Source organism: Capra hircus, chromosome 4 (genome assembly GCF_001704415.2).
Source record: "Capra hircus breed San Clemente chromosome 4, ASM170441v1, whole genome shotgun sequence".
In the NCBI taxonomy this organism is placed as follows: Eukaryota; Metazoa; Chordata; class Mammalia; order Artiodactyla; family Bovidae; genus Capra; species Capra hircus.
Window position 1 is genome coordinate 8,391,283 of NC_030811.1, and position 27,778 is coordinate 8,419,060.

General features: G+C 47.0%; 1 protein-coding gene and 1 pseudogene across 2 annotated transcripts; one reads left to right on the forward strand and one right to left on the reverse strand.

Moving 5' to 3' along the window:
• On the reverse strand, positions 1-27,700 carry ZNF398 (zinc finger protein 398). 2 transcript variants are annotated; one of them, XM_018046817.1, is made up of 6 exons: positions 27,257-27,700; positions 23,727-24,083; positions 17,096-17,222; positions 16,113-16,226; positions 7,292-7,405; positions 1-6,060 (listed from the first exon to the last, which is right to left on the reverse strand). In XM_018046817.1, the coding sequence occupies exons 1-6, from the start codon at positions 27,278-27,280 to the stop codon at positions 4,913-4,915; spliced, it is 1,884 nt and encodes a 627-aa protein (XP_017902306.1). In that variant the 5' UTR covers positions 27,281-27,700; the 3' UTR covers positions 1-4,912. The 2 variants fall into 2 exon arrangements, with proteins under 2 accessions (XP_017902306.1, XP_017902305.1); XM_018046816.1 differs by having other exon boundaries at positions 23,727-24,122.
• On the forward strand, positions 12,789-14,364 carry LOC102189549 (annotated as a pseudogene).

Below are 27,778 nucleotides of genomic sequence, written 5' to 3' on the forward strand. Positions count from 1 at the left end.
GAGGTTTTATCAGATATTTTATTTGAAATGTAACCTGGCAATTTTACGGACATTGCAGGACGGTGCCTTTGAGTCCTCTCTGATTTGACTGTATCTCTCTGCATTCTTTAGCGAGGGTTGGTCTTAAGGGGCGGAGTAATTTTTTGTTTTCAAGAGGCAATGCGACAAAAGTCATTGTGTATGTGTGTAGAGATGGAATTAGGGCCTGAGTCACCTATTTGAAAAGGAAGTGGAGCCTGGCTGGGAAGGCAGACTAACACCCCAGAAAGTAAAAATTGCTTCTTTTGCAAGATACAGCAACAGCCTCCTCCAGGTCCTTTCTGTACTGGCCATGAGCTCTGGTCTGCAATGTGCTGCCAGAGCAGAAGTCTCTCAAGGAAGCCTGACACAGGGGAAGCAGAGTCTTTCCTCCCCAGGCAGTACTAGAAACGCCCCACCGTCTGCCCGTTCCCAAGAGTCTACCAGCCCCAGATCCCGCGGAGGGACCTAGGACCCTCCCTCCCGACATGGCTGACTGAGCCACGGTGAGCACCTGACCCAAGGGCAGCGAGTCCAAGGGTGGGCTGGAGACTTCTGTGGCCTGGTATAGAAAGAGGAAGGGAAGCCCCGGGGCAGTGGCAAAGAATCCGCCTGCCGATGCAGGAGATGGGGGTTCGATCCCTGGGGTTGAGAAGATCACTGGAGTAGGAAATGGCAACCCGCTCCAATAGTCTTGCCTGGAGAACCCCACGGACAGAGGAGCCTGGTGGGTACAGTCTGTGGGGTTGCAAAGAATCGGACACAGCTGAGCGCGAACACACACACACATAGCAAGAGAAGGGCCAGATTCCACACCTTAGAATCTGGACCAGCTGGTGTCACGGCACACACAAACTTAAGGGAGCCAGGAGATACAGAATAGGTAAAAGAACAGGCTAAATGGAAGCAATAGATGGGAGGCAGGAGCTAAGTCATCAAGTGGCCACGCACTTCTGCAGCACGGCCTCAGTTCCCTCTCTAGTTGGCCTGCACCTTTCCTGACTGCTGCCGATCTGACACCTCTGTGTGCCAAGCTCCATGCCAAGTACTTTCACAGTTTCCCCTTAAACCCTGACACGTCCAAGACCTAGCATCATTCTATGTTACAGATAGGAAAACTAGACTCACGATGATTAAATTGTTATGTCACTTCTTACGACGTCAGGACTCGCTAGGTCTGGGCCAAACCCATGCCCTACACCACTAAGCTGCACTAACCCACAAAACACGCCTTTGCGAGGCCTGAGCACTCCCTGTCCCCATCTCCCACCCATGTGCCCCAACTGGAGGATCCTCTGCTTATAAGAGTCTGGCTCTTCCCAAGTCAAAGAATGTCCTCTGTGTAAAACCCTGTGAGAAGACTGCTTCCTTTGTAGGGTGAAGAGGGCAGGGTCAAAGGTTTCCACCAAGAGCAGAGAACACGGCGCTGACGGTAACAGAGTTCCTGGTCTCTGAGAGCATTCTGGGAGAGTCTTACTTTTCCTCCCAGGTTCTCAGTGGTCCTCAGGCAGCTGAGGAGGACGCTTTTTATTGTCTAAGAAGCTACAGTGTGGGATGTAGCTGGGGGTGGGGGACAGGGAGACAGTGTGTTCTGCTCCTCCTCCAAAGGACATGTAAGCGGAGTTCTCCATCCCATTTGGAATGAACAAATAAAGGGACTCGGGTTCTCTCTTATCAACCAGACTTTCTAAGACTGAGACAGTAAACATTTATTACTCCCGGGTAAGCTCTAGAGTCTGGTTCTGTCTGAGATAGCCATGGATACCCAAATATTTAAAAATGTTCCACAAAGAAGCCCAGCGGAGTCCCCCCAGCGGGAAGTCTGCAGGCTGTTATTAATGGTGAGGGAAGTGCTGTAAAGCACTGCTAGGAAGCTATGTAAAGCAGCCAGAACCCGGCCAGGGTGTTCTAGTAACAAACACCCAGCATGAAAGATCAGAGTCATCTTCTGTCACTTTCCAGACGGTCAACTCCATTTAGGTTCACATCGGCGGCAGAACCAGAGGTTCGTCTTATGGTGATAACGAAAAATCTAGTAAGGAAGCAAAGCGTGAATCTGGTTACAGTCAACAGCTGGATCCACTCCGCGGAGATGGTGCCTGTTGATGTGCGACAGTACACACTTCCTGGCCAGAGGGCCGACTGGTGGAGCACAGGTTTCCCAGTCTTCCACCTTCCTACTGAGTCCCGTCAGGACGACCAAGCCTCAGATACTGTTAAGGGTATGATTTGCCTCAGAAGCCCCAGCTGAGCCAAGTTACTCTACACAGTGGAGCCTCTCTGTTGGACTTATCTTTCCAAATGGTCTTTTTTCCCCCACTTATCCACTTTTGCATCTCAAGCAAACAAATTCTAATTTAGACCCGGCCTGGGTTTCTATGTGGTGAGAAGACTGTGGGAGGGAAAGGAGACCAGAAGGTACAGAGGCTGCACCCCTGGTCCGTTTGACAGTTGACAACTGGATAACCTCCACTTCTATCTTTCTGGCTTGACCCTGCCATTCCCTTTCACTCAGCTTCATGGCTCTTACCTCGTGGGTACGTGAACTCTTCACTTCTTGCCAAACTGTGGGTCCCGGTTGGCTAGAGTTCCTTGCAACAGGGACTGTGGGACCTCTCTGCAGCATTTCAATCCCCAGGTCTCTTTCATTAATAAGCTGTGTCCTCAGGAAACCTTCGAGTAAAAGAGGCTTCTCCAGGTTGTTTCATCCATCACCACATCTAGTTCAGGGAGGGGTGCCTTCTCTGGCAAACCCTGGAGAATGTGCAAGTCCGTTTCTTCAGAAGGGAGCTCCCCACAGGGGGACAGCACTGTGACTCTTCTTCCTTTTCGTTAGGGACATGCAAACCAGAGCTGGATCTCAGTCTTGAGTTCCTGGCAGGGAGGTGGTTACCCGTGAAGCTGGAACTCGGGCTCTGAGATCCCCAGGACTCCCCAGTTTCCATGGTAGTGGATCCAGATTCTAGCTAGAAAACTCTTCAATCCAGTATGTCAAGGTTCTGTTCATCATCTCTTGGTGTGCTCCATATCCTTGCCTTCAGACTGTAAGTTACATCAGGGGACTAGGTCTCACACACATCTCTTAGGGCTCCTGTGATGCCTGGTGTTGTGAATGTCACAGAGCAGATATTTTATACATGTGATTATCCAGAGAGCAGCATGTGCAGACAGCACCCTCCTGGAAGTGAAGCTGGCTGGGCTGACACTTTTTCCTAGTGCAGTCACACTTAACTAGGCAGGGTGAAGTGTGCGCTGGGTGACGACGGGGAAAACGGGTCCTTCCCTTATCATTTTGTCAAGAGAGTGTCTTGCCTAAATGCTCGCAGACCTCGTCCCAGTCACCATAGGGAGGTTCCGGGGAAACAGGAGAGTGCCAGAGGTACAAACAACGTTTCTGCCCAGGACTTGGGGCTTCTGCGCTCTCATCTTCTATCCCAGTTTCCAACTGGGTCAACAACAAATCAGACTGATTTCAGTCAAGTTTCAGCAAGAACTTCTCTGCCTTGATTTTGCTGTCTTATTTTGCTTTCCTTGGATAACAGCCAGAGATAGAGATAGGATTTTGGCAGGAGAAGGAATGTACCACAATATATATATTTTTTAATCCTAAAGGTTCACTTTTTCCCTTTCACCAGCCTCACATTGCAGATGAAAATGTGAGAACTGTAAAGGGGAAGTGGCCCGACTGCAAAGTCACTTAGGAATGGGACCAGGCTCAGATGCTGCCTGGTGACTGACCGACCCTTTCAAAGGTACACATGGTGGCAAATTTCCCCAGAAGCAACGCCAGCGGGAAGAGGTTGCCCTCGTCCCGTTTGGCACTTAGCTCTCAGGGGTCTATGAAGCCCCTCAATCTGTCCATCACCAGGAGGGGTTGAGCAGGCAATGCTGGCTCAAGAAAGCTGCATTGTAACTGTCATCTCACTACTGAGGAAGCAAAAGCTGAGAGGCCATGGGCACTGTCCAGGACTCTGTAATGCTTCTAGAAGGTGCTGTAGCCTTTTCCGTTGATGATTGTCAGAATATCAGACACCAGGAATGGAAAAGCCAGCCTACTGGCTTGGAAACGATAAGGAAGAATATGACATATAAGTGGCTCTCAGGAACATGGTTCAGGCACAAACTCTAGGCTGTTCTATCATTTCTCTGGGATCTCTAGCTTTTAAAGCTGGGGCTGCATATCCTGCCTCCAAGTCCTTAACCAGGACCTTGGCAAAGCTTTCTAGTAGCTTAAATGGCAGTAAAAGCCTGGATGCTTCAAATTAAGCTGATGAAAGAATTGTTCTCCTTAAGAAGCTTTTAACATCAAGATTTTTGCTCACTCAATATTAAACAAAATATATTAGAAGGATTACTCTGGGAGACCTAGGAAGGCAGTCTTGAGTCATCATTTTGGGCAGGGCAGGACACTGGAGCTCTGCTAGGGGAGCAGGAGCAGGGGGGAGGGCTTGGGCACTGGCTTCCAGCAGCCATCACACGACCAAGGAAGTGAGGAAGGTTTGGGCAAACATTCTCTGCCTCACGGTGGGCTTCAGTGCTTGGAGGCTCTTCCATACACCTGACTCTACATAGAGCTCAACCACTCTCAACTTACTAACCTATGATGGATCATCAGAGGCTGAACCTTGCTTTCCAACCTCTGCGACATTCTTCTAACTTCTGCTTCGGTCATATTTTTGAAAAGATGGGGAAGCTGGGCTTTCTTCCAGGTCTTCCTGGATTTCGCAACGTGGTGCTCTTCCGAAGTTCCGAAACTCAAGCACGGTTCTAGTCAAGTGTTCAGGACCCCACATTCCTCGACGTGCCAAGCAGTCCTTACCGCGGGGTGAGGGGTGGCGGGGCTTTCCTCTTGCCCCTACCCTGCCCACATAGATAACCCTGAAAGGAGACAGCTTTACAAAACCGCGCCCCCACTGCCTTCCCCATACCACTGATTGGCCTCCAGACCTTCCGGGTTGACGCCCAGGGCCGAGGCTTCCAGCCCGGGTAGGAGGGGCCCCGGCGGGTCCGGCGGCGGTCCAGAGGGGTCCCGGTCCCCGCCGCAGCCACCCCCGTGGCCCGCACGCAGGTGGTCCTTGAGCGTCTGCTTGTAGCGGAAGCTGCGGCCGCATTGGGCGCAGGGGTAGGGCCGCTCGCCCGTGTGGATGCGCTGGTGTTTCATCAGGTGGTGCTTGCGGATGAAGCTCTTGCCGCAGTGCGTGCAGCTGAAGGGCCGCTCGCCCGTGTGCAGCCGCCGGTGGTTAAGCAGGTGCTCCTTGCGCATGAAGCTCTTGCTGCAGTCGGTGCAGGGATAGGGCCGCTCACCTGTGTGGATCATCTGGTGGCGGATAAGGGCCGAGTGGCCGTTGAAGTCAATGCCGCACTGCGGGCAGGAGAAGGGCCGCTCCTGCGCGTGGCCGCGCTGGTGCAGCAGCAGGCTGATCTTCAGGCTGAAGCTGCGGCCGCACTGCGCGCAGCGGAAGGGCCGCTCGCTGGCGTGCGCTCGCCGGTGGCTGGCCAGGCGCGCCTGGTCAGCGAAGCGCTTGGGGCAGTCGGGGCAGGGGAAGGGGCGCTCGGCGCTGTTGTGGACCCGAAGGTGGTAGGTGAGTCGGGACGGGTGCGTGAAGGTCCTGGCGCAGTGCGGGCAGGTGGGGGGCGTCTCGCGGGCGGGGGCTGGGGGGCCGCCGTCGGCCGGTGGGGGCAGGTGCTTCGGGCACTGGGCGCAGGGGGCGGCGTGCTCGCCCGGGGGGCCGCACTGGTGGGTCAGCAGGAGGTCCTGGCTGAGGCTCTTGCCGCAGTGGTGGCAGGAGAACACTGGCTCCCCGGCCGGGGGAGGCAGCGGGTAGGTTCCCAGCTGCGTGAAGGTCACTTGTCCCTCCGAGGCCTCGGCCAGGTCGGCGGCTGGACGACCAAACGGTGCCAGGGGCGCGGACTGCGGGCTCTTGAAGGTCACGTCCGGGAACGGCTCCTTAGCTGCGGCTGCTGGTGAAGTGAAGGCGACGGGCACCTCGGGGCACAGGGAGGCTCTGGCGAGGCCTTCGGCCTTGATGACCAGCTCTTCGTCTGCAAGAAAGAGCTCAGGGTCACACCCGGCCACCCCCCGGGCTCCCTGCAGCTCTCCCGGGTCCCTGCCCGGCGCAAAGCAGGAAGTCAGCAGAGGGCTGAGACAACCACCAGGGTGTCTGCCGGGCTCGCGGTCCATCACCGGAGAGTTCGCTACCCAGCCTCTGAGGTGCTTCCGTTTGGACAAGAAGGGCCCTGGCATCTGTCTCTCCAGTGACTTTCACTGTTTCATTACTGGCGCACACACTCTGGGGTGTTCTCTGTTGCCTGTTGTGACCAGGCCTAAAATCGTCTATTTATCTAATCCTGTTCCTTCTTACTCTGTCAGATAAACCCCTCAACATAGTTCTCTGTCCCTTTATCTTTCAGGAAATACAGTATGCATTTCTGCTCCTGTATCTTCGCTCACCCTGCCCTCCCTTTTGTAGAGTGCACCCGCCCTTCCCAGCTTCCTAGGTCACACCCAAGCACTGGTACTGGTTTTGTAAGTCCAGTTCCAGCTTCATGTCCTTCTCAGGCTCTATCTAAATGCCTAGAGGATAACTGATGGAATGTCCTCCAGACTCCTTATTTCTTGTGTATAAGTTAAGTCATCCATCCCACTCACCCTTGACGTTTAATAATAGGCATGCCTAGTACTGAAATGTGTCCCTCCAACAAAACTTCTGGAAGAGCAGAAACTCTTTTTCTCTTTTGATTTTCCAGGGTCTAAGCACAGAGCACAAAAGACAAATAGGTTGCATTCAGTTGCATGAACCATTGTGTCTCCTCTGACCTTGAGATTCTCTTCTGTTCAGACGGCAAAATACAGATGGCGCTAAGTGTCTTAGAAGACAGGTGTTTTCTCCTGTCCTGGTTTTGTCCTTAGGGAGAGCTCCTCACTAAGACCCTCATTTGTGCCTTGGCTTGTCTCCCCTACCCCCATCCAGCTTCGGCCCTTTCTACGCGATCCTCCAATGTTCTTCTGCCCTTCTCTCCCCTCATACTTTTCATCCGTGTGCACTTCTTTTCCTTCCTCTGACAGTTCTAATTTGTCTTCACATTTAAGAGTGTGTTTTCTCACTTAAAATTTATCTTAGTTGGATTTCAGTTTCATTTCTTACTTGAACAAGCCTCCCCCTGCCCACTTTTCTTATTCCTCACCCACTTCCTTGCCTCCACAACCCCACTTCCTCTGCAGCTTCTACTCAGTGGTCTGACATACTCTGAGCCTGGGCGGCTTGGTACTCACCAGCATAGGTGCCTTTGCACATGTCACTCTCCTTGGGCTCCTGCGGGGCACCAACCTGGGTCTCTTCCTCTTGTTTAATCCAAGACAGAATATCTGATGTTGAAATGCCAGGCTCTGTGTGTGGAGGGGAGGGGGTGTGGGGGGAAGAGAAACGTCTTCAGGGCTTGACTCAGAAAGTGGAAATAATCATGCTGGTGTGCTGAATACTACATTTTGCCCCAATATTTATCTCTAATTAACTATAACAACAAAACAAAATCAGCCTTAAAAAAACAAAAACACATAAAACATCCAGAGAGCCAATTCAAAAGGAAACCAAATGTATGAATCTTTCCATGATAGACTCACCTTGATTCACTATTTTTGGTGGTGAAAAGTGAAAGTGATAGTCGCTCAGTCGTGTCCGACTCTGCGACCCCATGGACTGTGGCCTGCCAGGCTCCTCTGTCCATGGGATTCCCCAGGCAGGAATACTGGAGTGGGTTGCCATGCCCTTCTCCATGGGACCTTCCCAACCCTTCAAAACAAATAAAAATTTTTATTTTGGAGATGACATCCTGAAATCACCTAGAAGCATGAGTACCTTTCATTTCATCAGCACACTTAATTTCAGAGTGTTTTCACATTTTTCTCTCACAGCATTTTTATGAGATAAGGAAGCAGGGGATCTCCTCTCCATTTAAGTTAGAGGGGGCCCACAGAGGTTAAGTAAATTTCCAGTAAGGAAACATTTACAGTGAAACACCAGATTATCAAAGGTTTACTTTAAAATACAGAAAAAACCACCACCAAACAAACAAGACTGACCAAAAACTTTTTAAGAATGTTAATTTAAAAACAAATATATTATCAGAATTACAAAATCAGATTTAAGCACAGATCTGATTGCTCAGAAACATTTTTCAGGTTCCCAATTCCATGTTCTTTTCAAGACAGCATATTACTTTTGCTTATTAATGACACAGGTTTTTGTTTCCTAAACCCTGAGAGTAGGGAGAATAATATTTGCAAGTTCCTCAGGCCTTGGGGATTCTTTTGGAAAATAAAAAAGAACAGCCTCTAAAGATTTTGCACATAACATGCCTCATTTGATCAGTACAGAAACAGCTGTGCTTGCTATTCCAGCCAAGGTCTATATAGCCTTTTTTGGCCTAAAAGAACAAGCTGGCACACTGACAGGGTCCAGAGAGTAAATTCAAGCTCTCTATATTATTTACCAAAAAAGCCTTGTATGCAGGTTATGGTTTTATTCCTAGTGAATGAACAGAACTCACTGTTATTGCTCAATGCCTTTTAAATAAGTTAGAGACTGCTGGGATCTAAAGGTATACACAAAGCAGAAATAAGAGGTTGGACAAGGCCCAACAGACTGTCAGGTTATGCAGACAGACAGGAGAATACAGGGTTCTATACACATTGTGGGCTGCCTTTCGAACTTCCTACTTTGAGCTATAAGGCTGAAGTGTACTAACTACAGTCCAACCTTATCTTTTCTTCCTCCAAGATTTTATAAATATTATACATATGTTTATACATGTTATAAACATATGTATATAATATATGTTAACTGCTTCATTCATCAGTCTTCTAAATAATGAGTTAGTGCTCTAGAACCTCCAAATGTGATTCAAGTGGTTCTGATAACTTTTTCTCTAGTTTATCATTATGAACTCATAGAATGTTATATATTTGGTGAGTTTCAACCCATTGCAGTCATTATTCTTTTCTGAAACCATTTTTTAAATTGAGTATGATTAATTTACAATGTTGTATTAGTTTCAGGTATACAGCAAAGTGATTCAGTTCTACCTATATATATATATATATGTATTTTTTGTCAGATTCTTTTCCATTATTGGTTAATACAAGATGCTGAATATAGTTCCCTGCATTATACAGTAGGTCCTTGTTGTTTATCTATTTTATATAAAGTAATGTGTATATTGGAGAAGGCAATGGTACCCCACTCCAGTGTTCTTGCCTGGAGAATCCCAGGGACGGGGGAGCCTGGTGGGCTGCCGTCTATGGGGTCGCACAGATTTGGACACGACTGAAGTGACTTAGCAGCAGCAGTGTGTATATGTTAATCCCAAACTCCTGATTTATTTCCTTCTCCCTAACCCCCACTAATTCCTTTGGTAACCTTAAATTTGTTTTCTGTGTCTGTGAATCTGTTTCTGTTCCAGAAGTAAGTTCAAGTCATTATTCTTTTCGATGCTCAAATTGTCCCTTTTTGGCTAGGGGGAGCCCCTTCAGATCAGTTCTATGTCTTTTCACATCATCAAATATCTAGTTTCCTCCATTTCTGGTATAACAAACTAGACCAGATTCATCTTGTATGTTTTCCACTCCAACCACACAATCAATAATCTGAGAAATGGAATTTAGAGACCATAATCTGGATGATAAGGATGCTAATTGTTAATAGGTTGTCACTGCTTCTAGGTCTTTTCAATAGACAGAGCTATAAAATATCATTTAGAAAAACAAAATATAATGAATGTATATTAATATTTATGAAACTGCTTTAATACTTGTATCTGTTCTCTCTTATCCTGAGAATCTTGGTTCCCAATAACACTGCATAATGTTTGCTTTATCTGAAGGTACATTTCAAAACTATACCAGTATTATTAACAAAAATATGGACTCAACTTAAGATTTTTTGTGGTATACAGTTTATTTTTTTCAGCATGTGTTTGATTTTGTATCTTATTTTTTTTATGTAAAATATTTACAAGGCTCCAAAATCAAAAGTATAAAATACATTCAAAGAGATCTAGCTTCCATCTCTAGTCTCTTTCCTTGTGTAGGAAGCCATCCTCCTTGGCTTTCGTTTTAATCTTCCATACATCTTCATTTTTTCCCTTTTTAAGAAGCATACTACACCAACTGTCCTGGACCTTATTTTTTCCTTCACAATATATTCTGGGATGCGTGTCTGCAGCATTATACAGAGACCCTCCTCCTTCCTTTCTGTAGCTGTACCATTGTGCATTCAGCGTCTCCCGCTGATGGGCATGTGGTTTCTTTCCAGTCATTTGTTACAGTATTAGTCAGCAGCCAACCATAAAAGCTGAGGAGGACTGAAACACCAAGGCGGTTCTCCAGAAACGGGAGTGGCTATTGTTCCCGTCACTGGTTCAGCATGCCTTCACTGAACCTGGGGAATCCTGGGAAGGAAACCCAGGGTCTTCTTGAATAGTGATGCTAAAGTAAGTTCCTCCCATCATTTAACTAACTAAATTAGGACAACAAAGTAAATATTTATTTTATTAAATAACTGGGTCTTAGCACTGCTGTCACTGAGTGCATGGAATATGGTTGTGCCTGCTACACTCGGTGGGAGTGGTGGGAGTGCAGGGCTGAGCACCTTTCGGAAGTGAGATGAAAGCAGCAGGAGACGGGAGTGGTCGGGGGCCTCGTGGTCAGGGGCCTGGTGACAGAAGGGCGACTGCTGGCCCAGTCACAGGGGGACCTGGAGCACATCCTCACAGGCCTGGGGGACCCTAACAGTGGACACGTAAAGAGACATGGAATAAAAGTGAAATCACAGGTTTATGCAAGCAGCAGGCTTTGGGGAAAGCTAGAGAAGAGAGAAACGGAAAATACTGATCAGGTAAGAGGAAATCAAGAAATGCTGAGGTTTTAGGTTCGACAGGTGGTTAAAATAGAAAGGCAGATGGCAAGAAAATATAAAATTTTAATGTCTACGCTGGTTGAATGTTATCATGTGCGCTTTAAGCAGGTAGGGCCCAAGCTGTCTGAGAAGGAGCTGGAGCCTTGAGGTTCTGGGATGTGTACAAATGTATTATGAACTAAGTGAGTTAGAACTGATGCTGAGATATGAATTCTTAAGCAGAAAATGAAAATGCCTGGTACATGAAACTACCATTGGTAAAGATACAAAACTCTTTTTGCAACTTTTGTGAAGCAGATATGGAACTGCAGGTGTAACACAGCAGGTGATTATGCTGTGTTTTTGTGTACTAAGCTAAGTTTTATTTCCAGGGTAATTCTTATCTGCATGTAGGCTAAACAAAAATAAAGAGTTTACCATATTGGGATGTCTTAGTCACTGATTTTGTTTAGGAAAAGATGGTCTTGCTGGACAAGAGTGACCAGTGACATAGGAAATAAGGGTGATGGACCCTAACCAATGATGAGCAAAGAAGTCTCCTCAGGACTGCAGGTTTGGGAATGAATTTACTTTACTTTTCTAGAATGTAGGCTCAGGTCCATGGCTTCCAAACTAGAAGAAGGGCTAGATAATGGGCTTTTGGTTGTTATTCTGTTTGAACTGCTTAGTTAAGGCTTTTCTCCAAAGAATTCTAAAATACTGGAGTTCAATATTACAACTATCAGTGACCAAATAATGGCCACACACACACATACAGAGCTGGTCTGCATTTTGGCCCTAGTAACAAAGAATTTCAGAAAATCTCAGGTTTATAGTTTTCTGCATTCTCTCATTCATTACTATTTTCTACTAATTGAAGCAATTTTATCTAAGATATGAGGCACCAGTGACTGCTCCCTGGAAGGAATAATAATTTCTTCATCAGATTCAGATAATGATGACTAAGACAGAATATAAAATGAATTCCAAGATATTTGGACATAAAAAGGAGGGGGTGCCACACGGTATCCTTACTATCCCCAAATCTATTCTACCTGTATGTATTTTTACTTAATTACAATGCACAGTTCTTCCTAAAGCTCTAAAATGGAGTAAGATAATAAATTATGGGCTTTATAAGAAATAAGGATAAAATCCAAAAATATTTTAGAAAATTGTTTCTAAAAATACATCAATATTTTAATATGAACATACTGGTCTACTAACAAATTACAAAGTGTGTTAAAGTTAATTTTGAAGGGCCTCCCTGGTGGATCAGTAGTAAAGAATCCAGCTACCAATGAAGGAGAAATAGGTTCAATCCTTGATCTGGGAAGATCCCACATGCCGAGGAGCAACTAATCCTCTGTGCCGCAACTACTGGTCCTGTGCTCTAGAGCCCAGGAGCCACCATGACTGAAGGCCGAGTGCCCTAGAGCCTGCGCTCTGCAACAAGAGAAGCCATGGCAACAAGAAACCCTCGAACCACAGCTAGAGAGCAGCCCTCGGTGGCGGCAACTAGAGAAGAGCCGGCACAGCAACAAAGACCCAGCACCGCCAAAAATATATAGATAAATAAAATTTAAAAAAAATTTTTAACTTTAAAGATGATGATGTTAAAGAAGAGGACAGCTGCTTGCTCAATAATGAGAAGTTTTTCTTCTTTTCTTTTCCTATTAGAACAAGATGGGAAAATGATATAAACAGAGTGAAGAATAATCAATGAAAAAAATATTTGATTAGTCCCATTTCTGCAGTGGCCCAGCATTAGTATCCACCTGGCATCCACGCAGACAGTCTGTTAGGCACCTTGATGACCAAACAGTTAACACTATTCTCCACTGAAAGGAATCAGGATGTTTTTAATGTGTTAGGAGAAGGAAAATCTAAAGTGGCCCCATGTCAACACAGCAGGCCTGAGACTGCCTGTCCTTGGAAGGCCTGCTCCCAAGGTTGGCCCCTGGCTGATAAGTAGTTCCCTGTGCTGATCTCAAGCTCTCCTCAATGTTAAGAGTGCCTCACTGGGTCTCAGCTGTTTCTACATTGTGGTTCATGCTGAAGATCCACTCCCCTTCTGGGAGTCTGGAATCTTGGTACATGCCAGACAGAGGGGGCCTATGGGACCAGCCTTGGGTGCTGAGTCTCTGGAGAGCCTCTCTGGGAGATGATACTCCATGTGTATTGCCACAACTTGTCGTTGGAGAAATTAAGTATGGTCTATGAGGCTCTACTGAAAGGGGACCCTGAAGCTGGCCCCCAGTTCCCTCCAGGCTGCATCCTGAGCACCTTTGATCTTTGCTGATTTTGCTTTGTGTCCTTTCACTGTAATAAATCTCAGCCCTAAGTATGGCTATATGCTGGGGCCTCTGTTCTCCCAGCAAATTACTTGAGTGTAGAAGTCTTGGAAACCCCAACAGAGTCAGGAACTTTTTTTTTTTTTATGGAAGCAAGTACTGGCCGGCCAGGGTGCTCTAGGTGCAGCGCGGAGACCCTCTGCACCCGTGCGAACATGGCGCTGCGCGCGGTGCGGAGCTTGCGGGCTGCGATCGGCAGCCTGCGCGCCATCTCGGCACCCAGTGCGCCCTGCTTGCCACAGCCCTGGGGACTGCGAGCGGGTACCATCCGGGCGCTGCGCACCGGCCCTGCTCTGCTATCGGTGCGAAAATTCACAGAAAAACGCGAATGGGTAACAACAGAAAATGGTGTTGGAACAGTGGGAATCAGCAATTTTGCACAGGAAGCTTTGGGAGATGTTGTTTACTGTAGTCTGCCTGAAGTTGGGACAAAGTTGAACAAACAAGAGGAGTTTGGTGCTTTGGAAAGTGTGAAAGATGCTAGTGAACTCTATTCTTTTCTATCAGGAGAAGTAACTGAAATTAATAAAGCTCTAGCAGAAAATCCAGGACTTGTCAACACGTCTTGTTATGAAGATGGTTGGCTGATCAAGATGACATTGAGTAACCCTTAAGAACTAGATGAATTAATGGGTGAAGAAGCATATGAGAAATACATAAAATCTATTGAGGAGTGAAAATGGAACCGCTAAATAAACTACTTTGAAACAACTTAATCTAGCATAGTTGTCTTAAATTAGTAGTGGATAGATATTTAAGAAGCAACTTTTAGCAAAAGAAACTACTTGTAACAATGTTTCCTGAAGAAAATACCCCTTAACTTTCTAATGACTTCAGATAAACACTGCATCTTTTCCACAGCATCCTGTGATTTTTAGGCTAGGCTCCAGTTATAATATTCAGAATTCCTGAAATTACCTCTGGTAAAACTAATTACAAAAATTATGTAATTCAAGGATAACACGGTTATCTTAAACCTTGTATGACACTGTAACTTGCTTACAGCTATCCTTGGATTTGGGTCAAAATTATCTTCCCACTAGAAACAACTGCCAGTGGAGAAAAGTTTGTTAGTTGTATAGGGTCCAATGAAGAATATTACTATCTTAATTTTGCAATACACTGTGTTTGCTGGTGCTATTTTTACACAGTGAAGTAACAGCCTTGCAGGAGAATAAACAATTTAATAATAAAATATTCAACTTTTTAATCGTGAAAAAAAAAAGAAAGCAAGCACTGAGGCAGTACTGACAGGACACAGGAGGTGGTTTAAAAGTCAGCTGTTGACAATTTGAGCAACTGAAAGAAAGCAATTGAATTAAATGAATAAGAAGTCATGAAAATGTAATTAAACCTAAAAGGGGGAAAATATTAAGGGTTCTAAAGGTTAGACATGTATGATTTTTTTTAAATGCTATGTATTGATCAGTCTAAATTCTGTGACTCCTGTCTTTAAGTTCAGGGAAATAACTAGGCTGGTAATTACCAATGCAAACTAAAATTCTAAAGAATAAAACCAGAGTATTAAATAAATTCAATGCTTACACTCTTAATTTTAAGTAAAAATATATTAAAGCATAAAAGGTGACTACCCACAAATGGAGTCTTGAAAACCAAGGTAAAAATAAATTGACAAAACGGCAGCTAAATGAAACTTTCAAGTATGATCACAAAACCAAATTACTTACACCATTTCCATCCATCCGCAAACAATAAAATGACATACTCATTTTCTCTCACTGAGGCCTATGTCAGGTAACTAATAAAGTTGACTAAGGAGCCACTTCCAATAATGAATTTTTCTGCAATCAAATAACCCATCTTTACTTGTGATGTGATTTTAGACTCATTATTTATATCCAAGGTATACAGATTAATAAAATTCAACCTGTTACACTGCCTAAATATAATCACCTACACATTCTTAAAAACAATGTGTGGCAGACATACATTCCTCAAAATTCAGAGAAAGTTCACTTGAGATTTGAGCATTTCATTGTATATAAACTGTGTATCACAAAATATATAAACAAATATTGAACTCTAGGTTAATTATATCCATGCCGAACTAGTTAGGAGGAAAGGTCTTGCTATTTGCACTGATTTTGAAATACACAGAAAATAGGATGTATTGATGGATGGCAGAGGGATGCAGAGATGGACACACATATAATAAGGAAGTAGAATAAAATGCCAGGGATAGAATCTTAAGTGATTAGTATCTCTGTGTTCATTGCAAAATCATTTTGACTTTTCTGACTGAAAATCTTCATAGTAAAATGCTAGAAAAAAAAATACCAGTGCATGGAATGAGGGTGGGTTGTCAGAGATATTCATCTCACAGAGATGTCTGGAGGATGAAATTTCTATCTAGCAAACAAAATCTATATGAAATTTTTCTGGTAACAGGTGGGACTTGAGAGAAATAACAACTGAACTTGGGCTAGCAATCTTCCCCCCATAATATCAAATAGGTGCAAACCAAAAAAAAAAAAAAAAAGTAGGGGGAGTTAATTAGTGATAACTGGCTCCCAAACTGGGCAAAATCCACTTCACCCAGGTGGACATCATCAGGTCTGCCCTTTTCGTGCATCCCTGAGGGACCATGCAGACTCCCAGCCCCTCAACACTTCTGAACAGCTGGACACATGCTCCCTCAATACTCTCAGGCATGTGCTACTGACGGGTGAAGGCTTTGGACAAGGTGATTTCCAGGGCCGGCTGACCCATTCACAGTCTCCTTGCTTTAGGACTGAGAGCCTCCAGAAGCCCCTGCTTACCTCTGCTCCGAGCTATCACCTCTGACCAGGAAAGGGAGACAAAGGGTGGATCTCTCTTCTCCACTCACCTTCACCGGGGTCCGTGGGAATCCCGCTCTCCTCTGGCCCAGCCTGGTCCTCTGTATTACGGTCTCCTTCCGGCTGAATCTGAGATAAGACGTCGGGTTGATTCATGGCATAATCTACGAGAGGAAAATGGGAAGGAGGGTATGACAAGTGATCAGTGAGGAAGACAACTAACAGCCATCGAAGCTGAACTCAAGGCTGTGAGGCCCACAGTCCCAGGGAATTTCTTTGAGTCTAGCACATGGGTCCCCAAGGCATGGTCTGGTACCAGTCTGTGGCCTGTTAGGAACCGGGCCACACAGCAGCCGGTGGCCAGTGAAGTTTCATCTGCTGCTCCCCATCACTCATATTACCACCTGAAACATGAGCCCCACCCCAATCCGTGTAAAAACTGTCTTATTCCACGAAACTGGCTCCTGTTGTCAAAAAGGGTGGGGACCACTGGTCTAGACCACTCTCCCCATCCATTCACCTCCAACCATGGACAGTGTCTATTGGGAAGGCGGTGGGAGGAGAGGTGATGAGTGAGAAAGGCTTGTGTACCCCTCGAGCACCGACTGCTGCCTCCACGGAGTAAGAGTGCGTGCACCTCAGCGAGGAGAGGCGAGGCCCACCGATTGCTGCCTCCATGGAATAAGAGCGCGTGCACCTCAGCCAGGAGAGGCGAGGCCCGCCGACTGCTGCCTCCATGGAATAAGAGCACGGGCGCCTCAGTGAGGAGGGGCGAGGCCATAAATAGACAGGACACCATGGAGACCACTGAAGCCGGCACACCCACACCCCTGAACTTCACCCTCTGTCCCCTGACTTGGCAGAAGGAGAAACTATGACTTCCTTTTTAGCAAGGGTGAATTGGACATCTTTGGCTTGGATCCAGAAATGTATGAGGACAGAGGGAAAATGAGGACGCTGGAGGAAAAGGGATTGCTCTGAGACTGCTCCGAGCTGCTGTCCCCTCATTCAAACGGTGCCAACTTAGCCTCACCCATGGAGATGAGAGACTCATAGTTGCCCTTCATGATATTCTTGTAAAGTTCCTTCTGCCATTCTTCTAATTTTTCCCATTCTGGAGTGGAAAAGTAGATGGAGATATCATCGAACGTCACAGGCACCTGCAATTGTAACACACTGGGGTTAGTTTCTCTCACTGCAGTTCAGTCACTCTGCTACATCACATCTCTACTAGATGCCTGCAGGCATGCTAAGTTGTTTCAGTCGTGTCTGACTCTGTGCAACCCTAGGGCTGTAGCCAGCCAGCCAGGTTCCTCTGTCCATGGGATTCTCCAGGCAAGAATACCGGAGTGGGTTGCCATTTCCTTCTCCAACTATATATATGCCTACTAGTTACAAAAAACCTATGTGAGATGCCAAAAGGATATAGGCAAGACTTAAGACACAGATCTAACCTCCAAGAGTTGATGATGTTGTCACTGTGACAAACTTTAAGGCTGTGAGTTTTAGTCATCAATAGAGATAGGTACAAATGCAAAGCAGTACTTAATTCACAGAACAGAGCCTATAGTGAATATCCATGAAGTACGAGGCTTATCTTAAGCAGCAAGATTATAAATATACAGTTTCAGTCTAAAAGAAGCACACGACTATATTCAGCTTAATGACCTGGACAACAGATTTTGGAAACAGCTATAAAGAGGCTGGACTAAGTCTAGAAAAGGTGGGACTTTGGTCAGTCCTAATAGGTAGGTTATAAACAGACCTAACAGGCAAGGGAAAAACACTTAAGCATGGAAAATTAGAGAATGCATTCAGAGAACAATTATGGATTCTGCCTAGCTGGAGTCAAGTTGCATGAAGGGAATGGTCATAAGGAACCCCACCTTCCAGCATAATGCTATCTAAAGCTAGGAGCTTATCCATAGGCAGATGGATATGTCTTTCTGTAGAGAAATCCAAGAGGGGCCTGGGGTATTAAGGTACCAGGTGTGGGCACTGTCGCCTAGTATAAAGCTTCTCTACTTCTGCCATCATCATAACGGCTCATTCTTCCTTCGCCCACTTGAGAGCTTTCCACAGTTTTATTCTTAAATATGAGTTAACTTTTAAATACCGTGACCACTGAGAAATCCTACAGCATGATCAAGATAGACTAAAATGAAAAGAGGGGGAGGATGAGTGTGGAAAAACCAGGCAACAGAATCTTTATAAAAACCTTACTAGTAATATCATAAGGATTTGAGAGAGATTAAATTCATAAAATAAAAACAGGATCCTATGGAAAAAGGAAAGAGAATGAGAAAGACTCCTGGTAATTTCATATATATATGTTCGTGTGTATTTTTTTCTCCCCAAATTAAAAAATTCAATAAAAAGATACTCATCTTCATAAACTTCACATATCCTTTAAAATACAAAGGTCTATACAATTCTGTGAGGCAATTACATTTTCTAATTGCTTCATCTGTGTCATCAACCATAAATTTTGTTCCTTAGGAGCTACTAGCATCATAAACTACTCATTTCACATCCTGTTCAGTATCTAAAATCAAGCTGAGGGCAAATGTAGATGAACTCAATAGTCAAGTTTTTATCTAACCTCACTACACAAAAGATGTGTGAAAGCTTACAACAGAAACACATATGATAAAATGACAAAAATGAAGGATCAGTATGGGTTTCTGGTTCAAGATGGCGAACTAAACACACACGTACTTCCTTTCCCACCCAAGTTCCATTGAAATGACAGCAAGTCAGACCAGGAGGGACTAAATATTAGTAACAGTACCAAGAAAGAGAAGGAGAGGGTGTGCCCCAGTCAGAACTTCTGACGAGTTTCTCACTGAGACCTAGAGGACACAAGAGCGCTGGGGCTGGGGTACAAGGAAGCGGCGTCTCTGACAACGCATGGGGAAGGACGGCAGCGAGGAATGCAGAGAATGGCAAGCTCAAAGCTGGCAGGGACACTGAGTAGGAGTAACAGTGGCTGGAAACTGCAGTCTGAAGGTCTATCTTTGGAACAGTAGGGCCCCCTCTCTTGTCCTCATCAGCCCTGGTAAAGAAGCATTTACCCCAAAGCTGAAACCCAGACTTCATCTCTAAAGAAATCTAAGAACCTGTCTGGAGACAGTACCCATACTGTCTCATCCACTGTGCCCCATCCTGGTGTGGGGCTAACTCAGAGTCCTGCCTCACTCCTGGCCTCTTGGTGGGCCCCGCACTGCCTGTTTGCTCCTTGCATGGCCCCCTGAAGCGAAGCCCACCTATATGTGGCATCTAAGGAGAGAGCCTCTCGTGCAAAAGGAAAGATCCTTTGGTTAAAAAGACTGACGCGACGGTAGAGAAAAATGCAAGCTTCCTCTAATTACCCTATTAATCAAATCCTTCGCTTATAAATATGAACAAACAACCAAAAAAAAAAAAAACTACAAAAAATCCTAGATTAAAAAATATATATTTTAAAAAAGATTACTCAATACTAAAAAAAGTAAAACTGGGACTTCCCTGGTGGTCCAGGGGCTGAGACTCCATGCTCCCGAATGTAGGGGGCCCCAGTTCGATCCCTGGTCTGGGAACTAGATCCCACATGCCACAACTAAGAGAGTGAGCCGCAACTAGGGACTCAGTGTAGCTAAATTAAAAAAAAAAAAAGTAAAACTGGACTTCCCTGGCGGTGCAGTGTTAAGAATCCACCTGCCAAAGCAAGGGCCATGGGTTCGATTCCTGGTCTGGGAAGATTCCACACGTTGTGCTGTAGCCTGCACGCACTGGGGCCCACAAGTCACAACTACTGAGCCCCTGTGTCACAACTGCGGAGCCCAAGTGCAGCAACTACTGAAGTCCACGTGCCTAGAGCCTGTGCTCTAAGTGCAGCCAAGAAGTAAAGCAAATGAATGAATGAATAAGCAAAATTAACAGCATCGAGATGAACATACACTACAAAAAAATCCTAGATTAAAAAAACTACATTTTAAAAAGCTCTAACACATATTCCCAGAGACATCCAAGTAGCTATTGCATCCATTAAAAAAGAAAAATTCAGGCTGCTTTAAAAAAGGAGAAAATAAATATTCTTTACAATTAAATATACAATTGTTAAAATAAAAGTCAGAAAGGCTGGAAGGAAAAGTAACAGAACTCCAGTTTAAAAGGTGAAAAATACGAAGGAAAAGTTAAAGAGACAAAGACAAGAATCCATCATCTGTCAAACAGTAATTCCACAAAGAGAACAGAAAAAAAAATGCGGATGGGGGAAACAAAAGATTGTAAAAATAGAATCACAGAAGAAAATTTCCCAGAGCGGAAAATCAGTCTTCTGATTGTGAAAGGTGACACCAAGTGCCCAACATAAATTTTAAAAGACCTACACCCAAGACATAACAAGTACAAATAGAAGATAAAAGCTTCCAGAGAGAGAAAAAAAATATATTTCTTACAAACAAGAATTGATTTGTTATTAAACTTTTCACCAATGGCATTTGATGTAATGAAAAAAAAGGACTGGTGCCTTTAAAACTGTGAGAGAAGTGGAACATTACTCAGCCTTAAAAAGGCAATTCTGACACCTGCCCAGACATGGATTGATCTTGAAGGTGTCAAACCCAGGAAAATACTCCCTCACAAGGAAACAGATACAGTATGAGCCTGCCTAGATGAGGACCTGGAGCAGACAGATTCACAGAGACAGAAAGCAGGACGGGGGTCACCAGGGGCTGGGGGAGGGGGTCCTGGGAGGATTTATGGGTACATCACTAAAGTTTTGCAAAATGAAGACGTTCTGAAGATGGATGCTAGTGATAGCTGCGTAACAAGGGAAATGTACGTAATGCCACTGAACTGTCTGTTTAAAATGGTTAAAATGGTAAATATTTTTTCTTTCACCTCCTCCCCTAAAATGGTCAATTTTATGTCACACATATTTTACCACAATTCGAAAAATGAAAATTAAGAAACGATTTTTGAGGGAGAATTATTTTGAACTTAGCATTCAAAAGTAAGGGCAGAGTAGGAGCATTTTCAACAAATCAAGGACATGAAACTATTCCTATGGCCCATATTTCAATCTAGTAAATCTTCTATATATTTTAATTTCATGAAGTAATCTTTGAGAGGAATCACATTATTTTATATACAAATTGGGAGTTTAAGAAGGACAGTTTAAATGTTATCCATTTACCCACAGACAGTAAGTCACTTTAACTTACCGCCTCTGCTATCCTTATGGCCCAACAGCAAGTCTAAATTACTCCAAAGAACTTCAGGGAGCACTCAGGTACACACACGCCATACAGCGGGGAAGGCTCTCTCAGATGCTGCTCTGACCTTCCCGGCCACCTGCTCACCCCTGTTCCTTGAAGGGGTCTCCATCTCCTCTGTTTGCCCCCCAACCCACACTCAGTCTTCTATCCCCCGCTCTCTGCCCTGCAGCAGCTCTTGCAAGGTCCCCGGTGAAGCTGTCAAACTGCATTCACCATCCTCATCTTTCTAGACCTCTCAGCAACGTATCAGCCCACATGACCACTGTCCCTTGACCCTGTGACCCACACACTCACTGGCCGCCACTCCCACCCCTGGTGCTTGGTCCTGGGACTAGTTTCTCCTGCCTCGCCACCTTCTCTCCCGAGGTCATTGTTTCTGGCTTCATGACTTATGATACAATCTGCACGTCAATGATTTCCAAATATTTCTCACCTTTGAGCTTCAGAGACCGCTTAGCAGCACTCCTGAACATATCCCAGGCATCTCAAACACTGCCAAAGGGGCACTAATTTCTTCCCCACCTCCATAAATGCCAACACCATCCCCCCAGACCTCCAAGTCAAAAACCTGAGAGTCCGTGGTTAAGAGCACCTGCTCTGGAGCCAACTGTGTCACAATCTAACCCTGCTATTTATATTTACTGACTGTATGAGCTTGGGCAAGTTCGACTTCTTATGAAAGTAACCCAAGTACTTACAACAGTAAGTGCTCAGAAATTATCATGCAGTAAATTTACAATTATTATTGTTCTTAACTCCTCATTCCCTAATTCCCATCAGGAAATCTTACTGTCAATTTTACCATCAAAATGTCCCGAATCTGCCCGCTTGTCTCCCCCTGCACTGCTGTTACCCTCAGCCAAGCCGCTCTTGGCCCTCCTGCCCTGACGGCTGCCTTAGGGTTTTCTCCCTGCTTCTGTTCTTACTCCCAAGAGCCATTCTCCAGGTAGAGGCCAAAGAGATTCTTTCGGAATATAAACCAGATACAACTCCTCCACTTAAAGCCTTCCAACCTTCTCATTCTAATTCAGATAAAGACCACATTTCTCACCTCGGTCTCCAGGGCCCTACACTGATGGTTTACAACCAGAGTCGCATGTTAGAATTGTCTATGGAGTTTTAAGATCAATGGTTAGGCCCCAACCTGACAAATTAGAACATCTAGACATGACACCCATCAGAATTTTCAGTCTCCCAGATGACTCCTGTAGAACCAGGGCTGAAAAACCCTGCCCTAAACGAGTCACCCCGTGTCTCTGGACATGCACTACTTGTTCACGGCACACCAGCTAGTTGGCCTTTTTCCTTCCTCTTGGTGTTCCAAGTTTGTGCCTTTGGGACTTTGCACTAGGTATTCTTTCTGCCTGGAAGGTTCCTGTTCAGACCTTCTCCCAGTAGGGTCCCTCCTGTCATTTACTCTTAGCCTAAATACTTTACTAGACCTTCTCTGACATCCAATCTAAAAAAGAAATCACCAGATAACACTTTTATTTTTTACTGAGGCACTTAAATGGATTTATTTTGTTTGTTTGTAACGTCTTTCCCTCTAAAATTTAAGCTTCAGGGGAGCTTGCATGAATTGTTCACTGCTGTGCCTTCAGGAACTAGATACCAAGCAAACAGTATGTGTTCAAGACATACTTGCTGAATGAATGAATAAACAGGCATGTTTGGAAACTAGCTGCCTCTGTTTTCCAGAGCTCAAGAATGGTGTTTATTTCCTGTTGTTTTATGGGCTATTCCCTCCGGAGAGGCTGGGCCCAAGCACTAGAGCGCACCTTGTAAAGGGTGAAGGACAGGCCCCCCATGGATCCTAGCCACAGACAGCCCCCCATCCTTACACCAACCATTTGACTCTACATCTCATTCCTCTGTCCTTTTTTTCAAAACCAGGATTCCCAACAAATTCAAATTGACTGATTTCAATGCTATTTGTTTCCAATCAAGACTGCGGCAGACAGGTTAATACAGAAAAAAAGTGACTTGGCGGTAATGGGTAGGAGAAAGAAAAAAAAAATCCATCTGCCGGATAGCCAGCTTTGGGCCAAGAAGAGTCTTCCAGTCTGAAGTCTGACATTTTCCATGATCAGAACATGTAAATTGAACATGGAATGCTTCCCAAATAGACAAAGAGCCACTTCCTGGTTCCTTCAGCCTTCACTGATTGACCAAGACCACCCGTTACTAACAGTCTAAGGATGAGGGGACGATAGAGGACGAGATGGTTGGATGGCATCACAGACTCAATGGACGTGAGTTTGAGCAAGCTCCGGGAGATGGTGAAGGACAGGGGAACCTGGCGTGCTGCAGCCCATGGGGTCACAAAGAGTCGGACACGAATGAGCGACTGAACAATAGCAAGGACGAGGGGTTGCACTCCCCACGCCGAAGTGCAAGGCCTACCTTTGGAATGTCTCCTTTGATACCCGGGGGCAGCCGCAGGATCCAGAAGTTCCTGTTCCTCAGCAGGTTCTCCAAGTTCTCCAGGCGCCTCTGCAGCAGCCCATACTCCTGCAGCAGGGTCCCCAGCACGGCCCACTTGCCCTCCAGCTGGTTTCCGAGATCTGCCACTGTCTTCTCACAGCTGGCCAGCTTCTTCTCCGCCGTCCCCGTCCGGCCCTCCAGGTGCAGCAGTCGCCGGCTGTGGACTTCTACCTTTCTCTCGATGGCCTGCACGGCTGCTACCACCGTCCACAGGGAGATGGCCGCGGTCTGCAAGTGAGCTTCGTTTGCCGCTGGGGCTGTGGGGAGAGGGAGCGCCTGCAGGGAGGTAAGGCATTCGGAATCCCATTCGGAAGTCTGTGCGCAGTGGGGAGATGGGAGGAGACACTGAGTGTTAGAAGGGGCCCTAATCCAAAGCAAATCAGATGAGCGCTGCTTCCGTGGCCAGTTGCGATTACCCTAAGTACAGTTTTAGTACTGTCTGCTTAAGCCTCATCTTTGTGGAGCTCAGTGGCACCAAACGCCAAGAGAACTCATGGGTGGATGAGCTAAGACAGTGACCAGGTGAAACTGGACCAAGCAGCAACCTGGGGCATTCCCTGGGGTGGAAGGCCCTGAGCCAGCCCCCCAGGGGCCAGGCTGCGGTGGCATCCTCTGCCTCCGCAAAAGCTCGAAATGCACCAGAATCTCTCCAGGTTTCACCGAGCTCCATGCCCTCTGATAAACCCCTTCTTTATTGACTTAATTAAGCTCCCGCCCGTCCACCACCTGGCTGACAACCACGGCCACACCATGAAATAGTAGTTGAATAAGCTACGAATGTTGCGTGTGGAGAAAACACAGTGGCTGTTTTCTAATACTTGCAGGTTATAAAACCGAAGGCAGAACAGACTTGTTTAATCGGATCCACTTTGTGTTACTCCAGAGGGCAGACAGAACTAGAACCAACATAGAATTTTCGGGAAGGGAAACTTTGGTCTGTATGAATGAGTATGGAACTAGGTCTTTCCAAGAAAATAACAGGCTCCCCCCTCCCCCGCTCACCGAGCATACTTTGAAAGATGAGTGTATTTTTTTAAAAAATTAAATTCCTACAACGAAGAGGAGGTTGGACGAGGATATCTCTGCAAAGCCTTCTGGCTATAATTTGATAACCTGCTCTCTGGCCACAACCTCTGATCTCTCTGGCTCCCACGACCTTACTCTTCTTTCACCTGCTCTGCAATCCCATTGAACCCTTGACCCTTCCATTTGCTTCTGGTTTACCAGCCTGCTCCAGGCTTTGCTTTCTTCCTTGGCTGATCATTTCAGCTAACTTCAACCCTTCACTTCTCTTTCTGCCTCAGCGGCTCGGCTAACTTCCAGCTTTGAATCAATTGTTCTTATTCTCTGTTCCTGGAAGGAGGCTGGGAAGCCCAAGGAAATGAAGTCACACAACAGGGTAAACTGGTGTCACCACACACCCCTGGTCTCTAAGCTCAGCAGGGACACTACACTGCCTGGTTCCCACCATACTGGCCATTATAAGCCCCTGGCCCTCTTCAACTTGCCGTAAAAGCGCTTCTCAAACTAATGAGCACATCTGGAGATCCCCTTAAAATGCAGACTCTGACTCAGTAGGTCTGGGAGGAAAACTTAGAGTCTGCATTTTAAACAGGCTCCCAGGTGATGCCAACACTGCTGGTTCAGGGATCACAGGCTGAGCCTCCTGTTTGCTGCAGGCCCCCTGCCTCTCAGGAGATGACATGGCCTCCTACGTTAAGAATTAAGAGTAATTAGACCCTGGAGAGTGGGAATGAGGGGAGTCTCTCTCAACTTTCTCTTCTTTTTCTTCACACTCCTCACTTCAAATTCAGCAGTAGCTTAGTATATATGCTTTCTTCTTTCCTTCCCTCAGGAAAAAGATTCATCCTACTCAAAACCTTGGGCTTTGCCACCTCCTTCCACATTTTAAAATACACTGATCTTATCTCTTTTTTATAGTCAATATTTCAATCCCTCCTGAGTCTTCTCCATCGGACCTGCACTGTTCAATATGGTAGCCACGTGTGGCTACTGAAAACCTGAAATGCCCTCATTTCAATTGAGATGTGCAGTGAGTATAAAATACACAGCAGGTTTTGAAGACGTAATATGAGGAGGCAAATGTAAAACTTCATCGATAATTTCTTAACACTAATTACACAGCGAAATATTCTGTATGCACGGGGCTAAATAAAACATATCATGAAAGTTCATTTCATCTGTTTCTCTTTACTTCTAAAAAATGTGACGACTGAGAATTCCCAGCCGGCCTAGTGGTTTGAACTCTGTAGCTTTCACTGCAGAGGGTCTGGCAAAAATAAATAAATAAATAATACAGTGTGATTATGAGAAAATTTAAGGTTATCTATATGGCTTCCATTATATTTCTATTGGACAGGGCTAGCATAGACACACGATTGTCTCTACCATATTGGAAAAACAAGATCCGAAAGGGAAAAAATAGGTCTCCCCCGCTCTGTCCCCAGCCCCATTGCTGCTGCTCCCCTTTTCCTCCTCTCACTTTGCAACTCAGTAGGCCAGTCTGTCTCCTAAGCCATTACAGTGGCTGAACTTGGGGTGCGCAGAGGCTTCTTAGCTGGCAAATCCTGGGCCCCCCTATCCAGTCCTGGTATTGACGCGTCCCTGGCTGGTTCTCACGAGGCTCTTGTATGCAGGGACGGTCTCGGCCAGCTCTGCTGGCTTAGCCATGGACAGAGCCGGCTTGGCCCCGCGGCCGGCCTGCGGTAAACATCCGCGGGATGAATAAACACGCAGAAGGTAATCCCGCGCTCGGAAACCAGCACTCGGCAATCCCGACAGAGGGCCTCCTGTGTGTCCGGCATCCCCCGACACGCGCTGGGCACTGGGGATCCCTGCGCTCTCGCGGTCCTTCAACACACCTAACTGTTGCCGTCACCCCGCATTTGTGGCTGCACGAGGCTTGGGGTGGGGGTGGAGGTGTGGGGGTGGGGGGCTGCAGTGAGGGTGACTCTTGTGGGGTCCGCTCCCAGGGCTGGAGAACAGCTGATGAAAACATCAAATCAAGCCACCACCCTCCCCTGCCCCCGCGTCCTGCAGCGGGGCTGGCACCAGGCGGGGGGATTGTTTCTGAACTCATCCCTCCCATTGGGGTAAGAGGCTGTCTCTGCTGCAAACCTCCAAGCGGGATGGGGAGCCGGGGACTCGCACGGAGGTGCGGAGACCGCACGAAGCGGAGAGCGAGCAATCCCAGACCCGCGCTCGGCGTCGGGGTCCCCCCCGCTCCCTGGCCCTCCCCTGCTGGCGGGACCCCGAGAGAGGTGTCTTCTGCTCAGTCGTCGGGGCTGCGCCGAACTCCGGGGCCCCGCGCCTGACAGGAGGCCGGCTCCCCGCCCTCCCCCGCCTCCCCTCGGGTCCGGGTCTCAGAGCCCGAGGCGCCCCGACCCTCCGGGGCTCGCTGCGCTGAGCGCGGCGCGGGCCGCCCTTACCGGAGCGGGGGCCGCCTCGGCCATGGCCCCTGCGCTGTCCGGCCCGGAGCCGGAGTCGCCGCTGCCGCCGCCGCCGCCCCACGCAGGCCGGCCCCCCGGCCTCTCCGCAGGCGGCGCGCGCCCGGCCCTGCCTTCCCCCGCCCGGGCTCTCGCTAGCCCGTCGGGCCCGGCCTGCTCGGGACGCGGGGACGCGGTGGAGACGCGGGCGGCCGTGCGGCGGAGCTCGGGTGGCGGGCGGGTTCGGCCCCACTCGCTCGGCCCGCGGCGACCCCTCAGCTGGCGCTTTGTGGGCACCGAGCGCACCCCGGGGACCGCTCGGGCCTAGACGCGCCGCCCGCCAGCCGCGGCAGCGCGCCCCCTGCCGGCCCCGGCGGCCACTTGTGCCCCACCGGGCTTCTGCTCGGCGTCGCTCGGCTCCGCCACGGAACTCAGGGGGTCCCGTTTTCTCACGAGCCCCCGGGAGTGCTCCACAGATGGGTACTCGGGGCCCAGCCACAAACCGGGGCTCGTTCTGGGAAGAGT